Genomic DNA, 17,859 nt, shown 5'->3' with positions numbered 1-17,859 from the left:
TTTCTTTTCAGATTGAATTTCCTCAGTATTTTTTAAAAGGAAGAAGCTTAATGTGGAAGTATTAATATCCAGCTCCTCATCTTCAGTTGTACATATTTGTTTTAAATCTGTCAACGTTTGACAATGAATGGGCAAAGTGATGACGAAAGCAATAGCAGTGGAAATTCAAGGTGAGATTTACTTTATACACAGACATTATTAAGGCGGTTGTCTACTACTAGTACAACTCCATCCTACATACTATGTTCTGTTGTAAAATAAAAATACCTAATGCTCTCCTCTCATACTGGCGCTGTACCAGCGATGTCCGTTTCCTCTCCTGAGGCTTGACAGATATTATGCCTTGTGAGCCCTGCAACATGTCTGCTGCTGCCATCGAGCTTCTGTGCTTTCACTTCCTTTGGACGAACCTCCACTGGGGATGCGTTAACACTGCGTTGGCGGCTGATTGCAGGCAGCGCTCACGTGGAACTCGGGATACCTGTCACTGACATTGCTGCAATGGTGTCAGTATGGTAGGTGAGCATAGGGGATTTTTATTTTTACAAGTGGACAAATCATAGGGTATGTGCATACGATCAGGAATTGGCAGCACTTTGGACGCAGCACATGTCCGCTTCATCCAAAGCGCTGACTGCTATTGAACGCAGGTGAATCCGCATGTGTTCATTGAACTGTACGGATTCACTGCGTCCAATACATGGTACGGGTGAAATTTTATCTTGCAGAGATTCACGTCTCCATAAAATAGACATGCTGCAGTCTGGAGAGACGCGCTACATGTCTGTCTCCTCGGGCGTCTCTGGACGCATTGTGGGCATGGGATTTCTTAAAATCCCATCCTCTATGCTGTATCATCTGGACACTGCGGGTTGGACTCTGCACAAGTACACAGTGTCCAACCCGCAATGTTTACTGATCATGTAGACATACCATTAAAAAAACAGAATTGTCAGGTATCCATATTACATTTTTTTTTTTGCCTTGCAACATTTGCACATTTCTAGTGATCTATTAAAAAGAAAAGCATTCTCTTTAAGGACAAAGATGCTGAAATTCAAAGAGATTTTAGTTTGTTACATAATGTATATCTTCATACATAGTCTGCCTTCCCACCATCTGTCTTAGACGCCTACCTCTTTTTGGTTAGAAAGCTGCTTGGTGATATGTACTCCGTGGAGTGGACTTATTACATGACTGAAGCTGCCGCGGACTGTCATCCACTGTCATCAAGGAAGATGGGTACTGGTCGCTGCAGTCATCGAGTCTCATTTCACAGGAGCTTTCCAAACAGTGGGGTCAATGGAAGTATGGAAAGCTAAGTATATTATAAGGAAATGTTAATATCAGTAGTTGGAGGATGTCCAAGGCCTTTCAAAATCACATATATTTGTGTTAAATGGATATAATTCTTCCTGGAAACTACTTTCTGTGTGCCGGTTTAGCCCATGTCAGCTTGTACAGGTGCTTCTCACAAAATTAGAATATCACCAAAAAGTTAATTTATTTCAATTATTCAATACAAAAAGTGAAACTCATATATTATATAGAGTCATTACAAACAGAGTGATCTATTTGAAGTGTTTATTTGTGTTAGGCTGAGTTCACACATGGCTTTTTTTTCACGTTTCCGCGGTGGTTTTAACCGCACGATTTTGCCGCGAAAATGTGAAAAATAAGCATCCCATGCATTCCTATGGGATTCCGCAATGCTGTGGTTTTTACTGCGGCGGAATCGCTTCGCGGTAAAAAAACGCAGTATGCTCATTAATTTCGCGGAATCGCGGCGATCCCGCACCCGTAGGAATGCATTGTTCTGCTTATTTTCCGCATGTGGCTGTGCACACCATGCGAAAAGTAAGCAGAACATTTGCGGATGGTACCCACGGTCCAGAGGAGAGGAGTCTGTCCCCTGGGCTTTGGGTGCCATATCCCTGTAAAAAATAGAATTTAAAATAAAAAATATTGTTATTCTCACCTTCCGACGTCCCGCGCAGCCTTCCTGCCTCTCTCCACACTCCCGGTCCCAGTAAGCCTTTGCGAGCGATGACGTCCGTTCTCGCGGGATCGCGAAGTCTCGCGGTCATTTGCACGACATCATAGCGAATGACCGCGAGACGTCGCGATCCCGCGAGAACAGACGTCATCACGGTAATTGTCGCAGAGGATTACTGGGACCGGGAGCGTGGAGAGAGGCGGGAAGGCTGCGCGGGATGTCGGAAGGTGAGAATAACAATATTTTTTTATTATTTTTTACATTCTATCTTTTACTATTGATGCCACATAGGCGGCCTCAATAGTAAAAAGTTGGTCACACTCGTCAAACACTATGTTTGACGAGTGTGACCAACCTGTCAATAAGTTCTCCAAGTGATGCTCCAGATCGCTTGGAAAACGCTAGCAATTCTGCAAGCTAATTACGCTTGAAAAATGCTATTTTTTTCCGTGGGAAAATCGCGGGAATTTAAAATGCGATTTTCCCACGGAATGGAATTCCGGAATTCTCGTGGTAATTTCCGCGAGAGTTCCGCTACGTGTGAACCCAGCCTAATTGTTGATGATTATGGCTTACAGCCAATGAAAACCCAAAGGTCATTATCTCAGTAAATTAGAATACTTTATAACACCAGCTTGATAAATGCTGTTAAAATCTGAAATGTATGTTCAGTAAATGCACGCAATACTTGGTCAGGGCTCCTTTTGCATCAATTACTGCATCAATGTGGCGTGGCCTGGAGGCAATCTGCCTGTGGCACTGCTGAGGTGTTATGGAAGCCCAGGTTGCTTTGATCGCAGCCTTCAGCTTGTCTGCTTTGTTGGGTCTGGTGTCTCTCATCTTCCTCTTGACAATACCCCATAGATTCTCTATGGGGTTAAGGTCAGGTGAGTTTGCTGGCCAATCATGCACAGTGATACCTGTTGTTTGTAAACCAGGTATTGGTACTTTTGGCAGTGTGGACAGGTGCCCAGTCCTGCTGGAGAATGAAATTTCCATCAGATGGAGACAGCGAACGGGCAGGCACAGTGCCGCACTTTTCCCAGGTCTGCTCTAGAGTTATCCGTCTGATGAACGTTGATGTTCACGATCGAAATGTTACTTTTGTTTGGGATTGCTTCACTAAATAAGTATACTCCACAATTCTGAAAGAGTGCCAGGTTCCAATTTTTATTTGACTTAGGAGTGATATCCTATCTGAGCACCTGATTTTTACCCGGCGTAATGTGCATCCTTATCTACCGTAAAATAGTCCTGGATAATCCCTTCACGACCTTTGACATATATTTACTCCAAAGGTCGTGTCCCTTTCTTTTTTGCAGGCTCACATGCCGAGCCCACATCTTTCCCCGCACATGAGGACTAATTTAGTCAGTCATCATGGGCCTTCAGCATCTGCAGATGGAGCTGTGCTGCTCCCGCCGCTGTTAACCTGTTAAATCCCACTGTCAGTTACTGACAGCGGGATTTAACATGCATCAGATGGAATCTCGTCATCTCGCCCAATGGCGCCCCAGTCACGGGATCTCAGGGCACATCGATGGGTTGTCATCACAGCCGGGAGTCAGCTGAAGATCCCCTTGCCTGTCATTATGATACCTCTGTGAATACAGGCATTCATAGGAGATTGGGATTTCTGTTATACATAGTAGCGCTGCTATGTATAGCGCAGACAATTGGACGTTCAAGTCTCCTAAGGGGAATATTAAAGGAAACCTATCACTAGAAAAAAAAAACGTTATTAACCTACAGGTAAATAGCAATACTCACCTGCCGGGCGTCCTCACTTAGCCGAACGGAACGGGGAGAAAATGAACTTTATTCTCCTTCTCAGCGTTTGGGATTCAGTCACTGCTCTGAGTATACAGAACGGTGACTGTAACCATGCCCCCCACTGATTGACTCTGGTATCAGTCAGGGCCGGGGGCGGGTTACAGCTCCCTTGACTGAAACCTGGACTCTGCCAGGGAGGTTAAAGTTCACTTTCTCGCTTCAGTGCGGGTGCTTGTCAGGTTAGTAATGCTATTAACCTTCAGATTACCATATATGTAGGTTTGCAGGTATTGCTGTTTTTTTCTGCTGACTGGTTCACTTTGAATAAAGTAAAAAAGTAAGAATTAAAAAAAAAAAAAGTGGAGAAAAAACCCCCAAGAGTTTAAGGGTATGTGTACACGTTGCGGATTTGCTGCGGATCCACTGCAGATTTCCTAGTGATTTACAGTACAATGTTATTCAATGGAAAATAAAAACTGCTGTGCACATGCTGCGGAAAAATCAGCGCGGGAAACGCAGCGGTTTATTTTCCACAGCATGTCAATTATTTGTGCAGATTCCGCAGTGTTTTTGCACCGATTCCATTATAGGAATCCGCTGGTGTAAAAACGCATGCCAAATCTGCAATAAATCCCCAGGAAAAATGTGTGGATTTTGACCTGCGGATTCTGCCAAAAATAGCAGATTCCGCACCGAAAAATCAGCACAGCAATCCGCAACGTGTGCACATACCCTAGCAAACCTTTTTGCTACTTTAATAAAAAAATTACATGTTTGGTATCTCTGTACTCTTACTGACCTGAAGAATCCTATTGACAGGTCAATTTTTCAATATAGTGAACATTGTAACTAAGAAACCACAAAAAAAAAACATTGTGGAATTATACTTTTTTTTTTTTTTTTTTTTTTTGCAATTTCAACACACATGGAATTTTTTTCCCGCTTTCCGGTGCATCACTTGACTTTCATGGTGTGTTCAAAAGTACAACTTGTCACGCAAAAAACAAGCCAGCACTTATGATTTAATAATTTAAGAGTTAAAGGCCATAATCTTGTTCTGTGGCCATACTTGGTGTTCTCTATGGTTATGCTAGATATGTGATAAAATTGTGTTTACTTCCACTTTGAAATTGCCATTTCTCTGACTGAATGAAGATCTCAGCTGAATATTCTTTTCTCAATAGCCGATCAGATGATGAATCTGGTTCAGGATCTGGTTCCAGTTCAGGGAGCAGCAGCGATGGAAGCAGTAGTCAGTCTGGAAGCAGCGACTCTGATAGTGGATCAGATTCAGGGAGCCAATCAGAATCTGAGTCTGACACCTCGAAAGGAAAAAAAGCTGTGCAATCAAAGCCACCGAGAATGGATGGAGTAGAGGTAATATTGCAGTGATGTTGCCAAGCCATGTAATAATGTATATCATTAACCACATGCCACTGTAACACTTTGCAACTATTTTACACAACAAATGCATTTTAAGCTTAATTATTACTTGGGTTTTATATTTTGTCTTTTTCATGCTCCTTCTACAGTTCTGGAAATCGAATCCCAGCATTTTAGCTGTGCAGAGATCTGCTATGTTGAGAAAACAGCAACTACAGCAACAACAACAGCAGCAGCTGCAGCAGAGGCAACCAGCATCTTCTAATAGCGGCTCAGATGAGGCATGTTGATAACTTTATTTTTTATATTTTTCAAAATGTATACATTTTTATTGTGTGCAAATTAGATAATTGCATGAATACCTTTTATGTTATTTTTGTTGCTGAAGCAACTCTCATGCCTGTAGATTTATCGCTTAAGGCTAATGTCACATTAGCGTTTATTTGTGCAGCGCACCGTGCGCAATAGAAACGCATGCAGAAAACGCATCATGCGTTTTGCATTCGTTTTTTATGCGCATTTTTTCTCTAGGGGTTAAAACCAGTGTCTACACGTTTACGCCAAAAACGCATGCGCATGAAAATGCAGCCGATCGCATGTTCATGCGCACACCTCCATTCCCATAGACTGTAATGCGTTATTTTGTCGCATTCCGTGCGCAAGCGTGCGCATGCGTTTTTTTTTACGCCTTTCGGCGGACCCAAAAATGCAACAGGTTGCGTCTTGCGTGCCTAGGTGCACACCTTGAAAAAACGCATGCGCACTAAAACGCATACGAACGCGTGCAAACGCAAGTCCATGCACCCCACATGTTAAACATAAGTACGCATGCGCATGGACGTGCACGATGCGCTGCGCAAAAAAGCTAATGTGAAACCAGCCTTAAGGGAAGCTGTCACCAGAAAAAAAATGCTATTAACTTGCGTATATTGGGTCAATCTGCAGATTAATAGCATTATTAACCTGCCCAGACAGTGCCTGGAGAAAATTAACTTTATTCTTCCCGGCAGCGTTCTGGATTCAGTCATGGGGGCGGCGCTGGGGCTGGTTCAGTCACTGTTCTGAGACATCTGTACCCGCGACCCCGGTACTGACGGACAGCCAGCTCCAATTCAGAGAGAGTGTCTGTAAGGGCCGGGGGCGCAGTAACTGCAGGAGCTCTGTATACTCAGAGCGGTGATTGAACCTGCCCTGGCGCCACCCCTGTGACTGAAAAGAGAACGCTGCCGGAGGGAATAAAGCTCATTTCCTCCCAGCAGCGGTCAACTAAGTGCAGGCACTGGACAGGTTAATAACACTATTAACCTGCAGATTAACACTGTATCTGCAGGTTTATAGTGTTATTTCTGCTGACAGGTTCCCTTTAAAGGCCTCATGTGCTTGTCAGATCTATGTACAAGAAGCTCATGTTTATTGGCATATCCAGAGAAAAAGCCATAAATTCATAGTAGATTTGATTTCCACAAACTGGGCCGACATCCACCCATTGAGCCTCCACTTTTAGTGGAGGGGGTGGTCTGAATTCCCATTTATTTCCATGTAAATTCGGACCATCTTTGCATTAAAAGCAGTGTGCTCCATGACTCCGTTCTTGAGATAGATGCGGGTCCGATTAGTGGTATTCACATCCTCTATACATTTATGATTTATCCTGTGGATGTGCCATGACTGTATCACCTGTTAACATCATTTTGAAAGATGCATATCGATGGGACAGAAGCAATGCTCTTATGATGGCATTTCTCCGACAGTCATTCAAGATTTAATTGAACCTAGCACAACTATTTTTATTTTATTTATACATATGGTGGTGTGTAAAAGTTTGGGCACCCCTGTTAAAAATAATTGTCAACAGATAAGCAAAGAGGAAGATGAAGTGATATCTAAAAAAAACAAAAAAATATATTTTCATCTTTTACATTGAAAAAAAAACAAAACAAAAAACGGATAAATGGGCCAATGCAAAAGTTTGGTAATCCTTGGAGATTTGTGTGCTCTGATAACTTTGACATAGGTTTCAGACCTTAAAGGGAACCTGTCACAAGGTTTCGCCGACATAAGATGCGGCCACTGCCTTTCAGTGCTTATCTACAACATTCTATAATGCTGTAGATAAGCCCCCAATCTGACCTGCAAGAGAAGAAAAATAAGTTTTATTATACTCAACGGGGGGGGGGGGGGGGGTGACTGGTCAGTCCGGTCCGATGGGTGTTGCAGGTCCGGTTCTGCCGCCTCCCATCTTCCTGCTGCTTGCTTCACAGGCTCACCGGCATCACGCCCCTGCGCAGGCGTACTTATCTGCCCTGTTGAGGGCAGAACAAATTCCTGCAGTGTGAAGGGGCTGGGCCTCTTTGACCTTTCCCGGCGCCTGCGCACTGCAGTACTTTGCTCTGCCCTCAACGCGCCTCGGGGTCAGGAGTGATAGCGTGCCACTTGGCATCCTACTCGTGGAGGCAGCGCAGACCCAGGTAATAGGTATGGGGCCCAGGGTATCGGTCTTTTGTTACAAAATTTTGCTAGTATGGGTACCCTGACAGCAATTGCTATCATGTTGTGTTGTTCTATATGTAAACACAGGTCTATTATAAAATTCACATCCCCCTGCACACGCACTTTAACATTGCAGGCCACCTTATTGTCTGTATAGTTACAGGTATATCCTGTGCTCATACATAAAGTTCTACTATTCATATGGTGGTGTGTAAACAAATAACATTATATTATTGACTATTGTATGTGCAGATATACCGTGTTGACTATAGCCTTGTTGTATAGAACAGTTGGTGTACCATAGCGGCAAATTATTTCAGATTGTTGATATCTAAATTGATTGACATGACCTATTTGGCCATGCATACACGTATTCCTGTGTATAACGCATACTGCTCCAGCTAGCCTCCTTGTGTGTGTGTTCTGTGGTTTGAGGAACTGTTTTTTAATTAATCTGTGTATGTTCTAGAGCTATTGAAATAAAATAACCGGTTTTAAAAAATTTTCACCCTATATAACACTTCTTGATCTACACGTGGTATATCTACTACAGGATCAGTGTGCTTATTTAGGTATTAACCATGCAGAGTGCCCAAACTTTTGCTTTGGCCCATTTTACTTTTCGTAATTTTTAAAATGTAAAAGATGAAAATTGTATATTTTTTGTTTTTGCCTAAAACGCAAAGGAAATGTTCACAATAACATTAATTTTGACCGGGGTGCCCAAACTTTTACATGCCGCTGTAAGTACACACATTTGGAAATGCCATATTTTTTGTACTATAGAACGCATCAGATCCCCATCAGAAAAGCATAAAAAAGGGGTTAATAAACTTCTTGAATGTGGTTTTGAAGAAGTTCAGTTTTTAGAATGGTGTCACTTTTGGGTATTTTTTTCTGTCATATAGACCCCTCAAATGTGATGTGATTTTGATGGAAAAATTAGAGATTGCTGATCAACTTTTAACCCTTCTAATTTCCAAACTAAAAGAAAAACTGTTTCCAAAATTGTGCTAAGTATACATATAGGAATTGTTTTTTTTTTTAATATTTTGTTTGACATATCTCTCTGGTTTAAGGCCGCGAAAATTAAAAGTTTTGAAAATTGCAACATTGCAAATTTCCATTTTTCTCATAAATAAATGCAAGCCGTATTGAAGAAATTTTACCACTAACATGAAGTACAAAATGTCACGAAAAAACACTCTCAGAATCTTTATACGTTGACACATTCCAGAGTTATCACATAAAGTGATACTGGTCAGAATTGTAAAATTTGCCTTTGTCATTAAGGTAAAAATTGGCTCAGTCACTTAGGAGTTACGCCTTCACAGTATCAAAATAAGAGATTTACTCACTGCCCTCCCTCTAGTCCTGGCTCTTTGCACTTGTCCTTATTGACTGGCTGCAGCATGACATTGTAACTGATACAGCCAATCACTGGGCACAGTGGTCTTGTCATCTACCTCAGCATGACCACTGAGGCTGGTAATTGTCTGCAGCGGTCATGTGCACTATTGTCCCAATGTCACCATTGCTAGCCTGTTAGCAATAATCAGAACGGGTCAGAAAGGCAGCGCTGGCGCATGGGAGCTGTTACTTTTAAACAGTTAAAGCTATTTGGGTCAAAAATGTAGTTGGTGGGAAACAACTGCATTTGCCATTGAAGAACACTCATGAAGTGTCATTAATTCTGTTTCCCAGGACTCCTCCAGCAGTGACAATGACTCGGATGAGGATTCCTCAAGTGATCATAAAAAGAAAAAGGCCAAAGAGTAAGTTCTATGTTGTGTGATGAGCTGTTGCTTCTGAAGTATTGTGTGCCGATGCCTTGTCTGTCGTTTCAATGCTTCTTGGTGCTGGTGTAATTTTCATTGCTCTTTCAAAAGTGTTTGTCTACCTCTAAATTCAGTACTTGTTTATCCTGTCCCGTTCATCCTCTAAAGTGTGTGCCGACTTTCCCGGTTGGCTTAATGCTGCCTGTCCTCATGTTGATAGGATTAGCCTCCCTACCTTTTTTGGGCTTAATTAGGAGGGGCGAGTTGAATTTGTTCTCTTCCGGTTTGTTCTTACTTCCTGGCGTTAGTGTAAAGTTTCTGGCCTACGTGTTTTTTTGGTATTGCAGCTTCTCTGTCCCAGTCTCTGTTCTGCTAGTCTTAACCACCCGATTGTGCTTGCATCACTATGGATAATTTTATAGCCGCTTCTTGCAGTGTACGTCTTGTTCTGCTTCATGGTATATAGTATGTGATCCCCCTTATGTGCTATCCTTCATGATAGAAAAGTTAATTTGCTGGTGTCATGCTTGGAGAATTTAAAAACTCAATTTTTAGCTATGTGGGATTTAATTGTATAGCTTTTGGTGTCACATGCTACATTGACAGTTAAAGGGTGGGGGCTAATGATTGGGATGAAGGTCCCATATTTAGGGTTTGTTTGTGAGGCAAGCATGCATGTTGTAACTTCTCATCATTTCCACCCTCTCAATATATCCAGTGAAGATTGGCAGATGTCCAGCTCAGGTTCTGATAGTGACTCTTCATCGGCCAGTTCCAGTTCAGATTCCGACACTGGGGGGGATAGACACAAAAGCAGCAGTAGGGACAGCGAATCTGATTATGATCCAAGCCATAAAGTAAAAAACAAGAAATCTCAAAACAGGTAAGGGCTAGACTCTAATGTTGGTCTTCTTTTTAACGTGATGTAATTTCAGCGCATGTAGTCCCTTTCAGAGCTACCGTGCAGACATTGGTTACATCTGGTGTTAAGAAATGTAAGCCATCGTCTATTGTATTGTTCACTTTCATCTAATGAAAATACATCAGCACATGGATGGAGCAGTAGTTTTTCTTTAAGATAGGTGTTTAATTGTTCTGGTTTTCATAAATGTCCATTAGTAAATGGTTAGCATAAAGTGAAAATCTGCTTAGAGTAAAAAATTGTATCCTGTACAAAGGGGTTTTGATGAGCTGTGTATACATCTCCGGTGGTGTTGGTCAATTTCCTTTTATGACATTTCATACAGGTTCCCCTTATGTTTCTGAGCTTTCTATTTCTTGTGGTGTTTATTGAAAGCAATGCAATAACTTCTTCTCGTCATCTTGCAGCACATGGAATTGTCTTTGGGTATTCAGTTTATTAGAGAATGTTAGACCATGGGTATTACCTACTCTGTTAATAAACCTACCTTTGCTTTAATTACCTTCTAAATACATAGCGCCATTTGAAGGGTACCAATTATTTTAATACACCTCAACCAGAATTTCTCGTTCGCCTTATTGGGGGACACAGAGACCATGGGTGTATGCTGCTGCCACTAGGAGGCTGACACTATGCACAAAAAAAGGTTAGCTCCTCCTCCGCAGTGTACACCCCACCGACCGGCAGGAAGTTCCTCAGTTTAGCTTAGTGTCAGTAGGAGGTGGACACGGGTCTTTTATTAGACCCCTATCTACCTCGTCGTACGTCGTTCCTTTACAGGTTTCGGAGGGATACGGAGTGAACAGTCACATCCGTACTCCCACAAAGACTATGAGTACGGCGTGTACTGCCACCCCGTATCCTCATAGGTCTCCGCGGCAGGACCAGGAGCCTCTGCTGACAGGCGGCCGGCGCTATTAATTTAGGCCCCGGCTTCATCTCGGGCCTACCGCTGCGTCGCGGCCACGCCCCCTGCCCCTTTCTTCTAAGCGGGCTTCTCTCCCACCCGTCCTAGGCCTTCCCAGCCCCCTTGCCTCACACCAGCCTGCTATTGGACAGCGGGCGGTGCTAAGGGGATCTCTGCGGCGAGCTCCGCCCTTCTTCTCCCTCTGGCAACGCGCCCTTTCCCTGGTGGTCGCCATCTTCTCAGCCTGCCAGCCGGACCTCATTCCCTGCCGGATTTCGGTCGCTGGGCCTTTTTTCAGCCGGATTGGCCTGGCCTCATCCTGCAGCCAGATCAGAGAGCGTCGCCCTTGGGGACACCGGACCGTGAGTAGCTCTGCACCTGCAGACTGACACCCTTCTCTGCCTTCTGTCCCCCAACCGGCCGGCACTGCCTCTCTTTTCACTATGTCCAACGCGAAGTCTGATCGTACCCGCTCTGCGTCCAGCCCGACGCCGCTCAGGAGCCATCCATAGCCCCAGGGGCGAGTGAGCCCCCCATGCCGGGTTGGGCCTCCTCTCAATCACAGTCAGTGGCAGACCTCATCAAGGTATCTCAGTCCCTAGTAGCCGTTCTGGACAAGTTGCCCTTGGGAGCTTCGGCGGGACCCAGCACGTCTCAGGACGTCCCATCTGAGCCAGCCAGCGGCAGTCGCAAGAGGCCAAGGCAGGACCTCCAGGCGGAGTCCTCCCCTCGTCCTACCTCACCCCATAGTCCCCAGCAGTCTTCCTCTCGGGCCTCCTCCCCCGAGTCAGGCGAAGCGCTTTCGGAATCGGAAGGGGTCTTAGAGCTGGATTCGGACCAGGATGCGAACATGAAGGTTACGGTGCAAAACCTCATTGCCGCGATTCACCATACCTTTGACATCGCTGACGCCCCTGCAAAATCCTCAGATCAGGAGGTTTCGTCCAGACGGGCGGAAACAACATCCAGGGTGTTTCCCTTCCATTCTTAGTTTGGAAAGATTTTTACAAAGGAGAGAGAAGATCCGACCAGACGCTTTCAAAGAGGAAAGCATCTCTGCGTGCTGTACCCGTTTGCTAAAGAGCTCACGGACAACTGGGCCGCTTCTCCCTCGGTGGACCCTCCCGTGTCCAGACTTTCTAATAATACGGTCCTTCCGCTGTCAGGTGTGGCGTCGCTAAAAGATTCTAATGATAGGATCATAGAATCTCTAGCAAAATCTGCCTTCGAAGCGGCATCAGCAGCGGTATGTCCAGTCTTTGTTTCTTCTTGGGCAGCAAAGGCCATATCCACTTGGGCAGATGACCTTCGGCAGGGCATTCTGGATAAGGCACGACCAGAGCATTTGGCCGATCTCGCCAATCAGATTTCCCATGCGGGGGATTATCTGCTTTCTGCCTCCTTGGATGCTGCATCTTGCGCAGTTCAGGCGTCAAGTAACATCGTGGCAATCCGACGTACAATTTGGCTCAAGGCCTGGCAGGCGGACTTGTCCTCTAAAAAGTCTCTGACCAATCTGCCTTTTCAGGGAGTGCGTCTCTTCGGATCACAATTGGATCAGATTATTAAGGACGCTACCGGAGGTACGAGTTCTCTTCTCCCCTCCAAGCCTCGCAGACCTCCTCCAAGGCGTCAGTTTCGTCCCTGTCGGACTTTCCGCCGTTTCAATACGGCGGAAAACCCTTCCAACCAGCAAAGGCCACGGGCACGTCAGGAAAGAAAGAAGGTTTCCTTCAGGCCCACTCTTCCCAGGGAAGACCGTCCAGATCTAGATCTGGACGGTCTCCCGTGGGTCCCTTCCAATTGGGAGGTCGACTTCTCTTCTTCAGCGACGTCTGGCTCGCCTCAGTAGAGGACGCTTGGGTCAGAGAGGTTGTATCAACAGGATACAAAATAGAGTTCATTTCTCTTCCACGGGATCGTTTCTTACAGTCCCGTCCGCCGAGGGATCCGGCCTTGGTCCCGGGGTTCGGTTCGGCCATCGCCTCTCTTCTCAGTTCCGGGGTGATTGTGCCCGTTCCCAAATCGGAACGCTTCACAGGGTTTTATTCAAACCTGTTTGTTGTGTCGAAAAAGGACGGGACAGTTCGACCCATCTTGGATCTCAAGTTACTCAACAAGAGAGTTCGCCTTCGCCACTTCCGGATGGAGTCAGTTCGCTCGGTAATTGCTTCCATGGAGGAGCAGGAATTCATGGGTTCCATAGACATCCAAGATGCCTATCTACATGTGCCCATATTTCCTGGACATCAGAAGTTCCTGCGGTTTGCGATTCTTCACAAACATTACCAGTTCGTCACGCTTCCTTTCGGGCTCGCCACCGCTCCCAGAGTCTTCACGAAGATTATGGCGGCGTTGATGGCCTTGTTGAGGATCAGAGGTCTCGTTCTTTTTCCGTACCTCGACGATATCCTGATCAAGGCCCCCTCCTTTCAACAGGCCCGCCTAAGTGTGGCGATCGTTCTAGACACCCTGTCCAGTTTTGGGTGGATCGTCAACCGGGAAAAGTCCTGTCTGGTCCCTACTCAACGCCTTGTGTTTCTGGGCCTTCTGTTCGACACTCGTCGGTCAAGGGTATTTCTCCCACAAGACAAGATTCTTTCCCTGCAGCAGGGCGTGCGATCATTACAGATCACACGATTTCCATCCCTCAGGACAGCCATGAGGGTCCTGGGGAAGATGGTGGCGGCGATAGAGGCAGTTCCCTTTGCCCAATTTCACTCCAGGCCACTCCAGCAGGCCATTTTGTCCAGGTGGAACATGTCGGCTCTGTCTCTGGATCGTCCGGTTCGCTTTTCCTGCCGGATCAGGCGGTCTCTCAACTGGTGGTTGACGTCTCCCCTCATTCTCTTGGGGTGGTCTTTTCTTCCCGTTCACTGGCAGATTGTCACTACGGACGCCAGCCTCATCGGCTGGGGTGCAGTGTTCCGCAATCACACTGTTCAGGGTCGATGGTCGACTCAGGAATCAGCTCTGCAGATCAATGTCCTAGAGATACGGGCGATCCATCTAGCTCTCGTCCACTGGGAAAGGCGCCTCAAGGGCCTGCCTGTCAGGATTCAGACAGACAATGCCACAGCGGTGGCGTATATCAACCGCCAAGGGGGGACACAGAGTGTCTCAGCCCTGGCGGAAGTGTCCAGAATTCTTCAATGGGCAGAGACCTTTGTTCCAACGATTTCCGCGGTTCACATTCCCGGCGTGGACAACTGGGCCGCCGATTTCCTCAGCCGCGAGGGTCTCGCGGCAGGGTAATGGTCCCTACATCCGGAGGTGTTTCATCTGCTCTGCCGTCGGTGGGGAACCCCGGATGTAGACCTCATGGCATCTCGCCTCAACAGGAAAGTCCCACAATTCGTGTCCAGGTCTCGGGACCCTCTGGCAGTGGGCGCCGACGCTCTGGCCGTCCCTTGGTCACAGTTCGTGCTCCCCTACCTGTTCCCTCCTCTGCCTCTTCTTCCCAAGTTGTTGAAGAAAATCAAAGCAGAGGGGATTCCAGTCATCCTCATCGCCCCGAATTGGCCCAGAAGGTCTTGATTCGCAGACATTGTCAACCTTCTCGCGGACACCCCCTGGAAGCTTCCCGACGGGCAGATCTGCTGTCTCAAGGCCCGATTTGCCACCCCAATTCTCGGTTGCTCAATTTAACGGCGTGGCTGTTGAGACCGAGGTTTTGAGACGGGCAGGATTCTCTGATCGAGTAATTCATACCATGATCCGCGCCAGAAAGCCGCCTTCTTCGAAGATCTATTACCGTACTTGGAAAGCCTATTTCTCCTGGTGTGAGGCCAATGACATCGCGCCCTTGGTTTATTCGCTCCCTTCTATTCTGGCGTTTCTTCAGGCAGGGCTGGATGCGGGGCTTGCTCTCAGTTCCTTGAAGGGTCAAGTTTCGGCACTGTCCATTTTATTTCAGAAAACGCTGGCCTCCCGGCCCAGGTCAAAACCTTCCTCCAGGGTGTGGCTCACACGGTTCCTCCGTACCGAGCTCCCGTGGATCCTTGGGATCTTAATTTGGTTCTTCAGGTTCTGCAGGGTCCTCCTTTTGAACCTCTCAGGGACGTTTCCCTTTCCCTCCTTTCTTGGAAAGTGGCCTTTCTGGTGGCCATTACCTCCATCCGGCGCGTGTCGGAATTAGCGGTACTTTCTTGCCGCTCTCCTTTTTTGGTCCTTCATCAGGACAAGGTAGTTCTGCGGCCTCCGCCCTCTTTTCTTCCGAAAGTGGTATCTTCGTTTCACCTCAATGAGGACATTGTTCTGCCATCCTTCTGCCCGAGCCCAGCTCACCCTCGGGAGCGGTCTTTGGACAAGCTGGACCTAGTCAGGGCATTGAGAGTCTATCTAGCCCGGACGACTTCCTTGCGGAAGTCAGACTCTCTGTTCATCACCCAGCCTCAAAGACCACTATTGCGCGCTGGATCAGATCGGCAATTTTGGAGGCATACCGGGTCAAGCATCGAGTGGCCCCTCCAGGGATCAGAGCGCACTCTACCCGGGCGGTGGGTGCCTCCTGGGCGGTGCGCCACAGAGCTTCCGCGCTGCAGCTTTGCAATGCTGCAACGTGGTCATCGGTTCACACCTTTGTGAAATTCTACAGGGTCCACACCTACGCTTCGGTGGACGCCAGCCTAGGTAGAAGGATTCTGCAGGCTGCGGTGGCGAGTCCACTGGCCTGATGGAAGTTTGTTTCCCACCCCAGGGACTGCTTTGGGACGTCCCATGGTCTCTGTGTCCCCCAATAAGGCGAACGAGAAAACAGGATTTTTTGGGTTGCTTACCGTAAAATCTGTTTCTCTGAGCCTTCACTGGGGGACACAGCACCCTCCCATGTTCTACAACTCCTGTTCTTATGTTTGTCGGTTTGTTACAGTTGAGTTGTTTGTTCTGCTTTCAATCTATTCTGTTGCTTCTCCTACTGCTTTCTCACTAACTGAGGAACTTCCTGCCGGTCGGTGGGGTGTACACTGCGGAGGAGGAGCTAACCTTTTTTTGTGCATAGTGTCAGCCTCCTAGTGGCAGCAGCATACACCCATGGTCTCTGTGTCCCCCAATGAAGGCTCCGAGAAACAGATTTTACGGTAAGCAACCCAAAAAATCCTGTTTTTCCACTCAAAGAAGGGGCAGAAAAACTTAGTTGAGCGTTCTGTCTCTTCATTTCGGTACTGCTCTGATCAGAGAGTGTAGTTCGCGGCGCGCATATTCCTAGTCTAGAGACCTAGTATGAATCCACAAATCACAAGCTTGGTGGTCCTCAGAACGAAGAGGCCACAGCTCTCAGCTGACAGTTCATGGCAATGCAATTTAGTGATTGGTGGGGTCTGAACATCAAACTGAGCCAATTAAAAATGAAGGGGCTTGGTACTCAGGTAAGCATTTTCCCCTTTTCCCCGCTCATCAAAGATTGTGGCAAATATGAAGTTTGGTAAAGTGATAGGCATCAATATAAATAGTTATTCCCATCCCAGGCCCTATGGAAACTGCTGAGCTCGGCTGTGCTACTCTGTTCTCTAATCCCTATAGAAATGGCTAAGATGGGAATACCGGTAATCCTTTAAGGCAACAGCCTAGGAAGCAGTTGACAACCATTGCATATTAATTAACTTGTGTCTTCTGATACAGAATTTTTCCACTCATATCTTTCTATAGTCTGGATGTTTGTGGAGTGCGCACTCAGTTTGTGATGACTTTGGCCATCTTCGAAGATTGCTTGTCGAGTTGTCTTGTGTTCACCACCATTGTAGACATTGCACAGATGTCAGTTCGGCATCCATTGTCTTCTATGAGTTATTATAATAATGCCATTGTTGGGTAATTGTGTGCTAAAACAAAAAAAATGTTCCAAGCAAAGTAATGAAGCAACATGCATTGATGTAATCATATAAAATATCAGAGATCCACATTATATGCTGCGATTGTTAATCATGAACTTTTCTTTTTAGGTCCAAAGCTAAAAATGGTAAGAAGATTACTGGCCAACAGAAAATGGGTGCCGATTCCTCTGACGAGGATTTCGATAAGAGAGGATCTAGGCGGCAGGCCACAGTAAATGTAAGCTACAAGGAAGATGAGGAAATGAAGACCGACTCTGATGACTTGTTGGAAGTATGTGGGGAAGATGTCCCACAACCAGAGGAAGATGAGTTTGAAACAATTGAGAGAGTAATGGACTCAAGATTTGGGCGAAAAGGAGGTAAAGTTTATGTAAAATACTCAGCATATTTAAGGTTAATTGGCAGCTTTTATAGAATGCAAATATCCATGTGTGTGTATTTTGGTCTCTAGATTACTCCTTCTCTTTTCGATGCTTATTGACTTGTTCTTTCAATTTTTTTCACACCATGGCCATTTTCCGTTTTTTCCTCTCCTTCCAAGAGCCATAACATTTCATTTTTCTGTCCATATAGCTGTGTGAGGGCTTGTTTTTAGCTGGACAAGTTGTAGTTTTGAATGACACCATTCATTTTCTCATGTGATGCACGAGAAAGGTGGAAAAAATTTCCAAATGCTTTGAAATTGAAAAAAAGTATAAGGCCATGTGCACACGCTGCGGTTTTTGCTGCGGATCCGCTGCAGTTTTGACCGCAGCAGAACTGCAGCAGTTCTGCAGACA

The 17,859-nt window shown here is 46.0% G+C and overlaps 1 protein-coding gene across 3 annotated transcripts in view; it reads left to right on the top strand.

Annotated features, from left to right (window-relative positions):
- CHD1 (chromodomain helicase DNA binding protein 1) overlaps positions 1–17,859 on the top strand; it is a 110,679-nt gene that overhangs the window by 11,447 nt on the left and 81,373 nt on the right. For 2 of the 3 annotated variants that reach the window (XM_073544779.1, XM_073544699.1), the window contains exons 2-7: positions 12–170; positions 4,954–5,146; positions 5,302–5,433; positions 9,347–9,417; positions 10,139–10,303; positions 17,189–17,439. In XM_073544779.1, the coding sequence (XP_073400880.1) occupies positions 124–170; positions 4,954–5,146; positions 5,302–5,433; positions 9,347–9,417; positions 10,139–10,303; positions 17,189–17,439 (859 nt within the window). In that variant the 5' untranslated portion in view covers positions 12–123. The remainder of the gene's footprint in view (positions 1–11; positions 171–4,953; positions 5,147–5,301; positions 5,434–9,346; positions 9,418–10,138; positions 10,304–17,188; positions 17,440–17,859) is intronic. The other variant, XM_073544862.1, reaches the window with a different exon arrangement.

Source organism: Dendrobates tinctorius, unplaced genomic scaffold, assembly GCF_039654945.1.
Source record: "Dendrobates tinctorius isolate UK_male_01 unplaced genomic scaffold, ASM3965494v1 ptg000003l, whole genome shotgun sequence".
NCBI lineage: Eukaryota > Metazoa > Chordata > Amphibia > Anura > Dendrobatidae > Dendrobates > Dendrobates tinctorius.
This window is presented reverse-complemented; position numbering and strand designations above follow the sequence as displayed.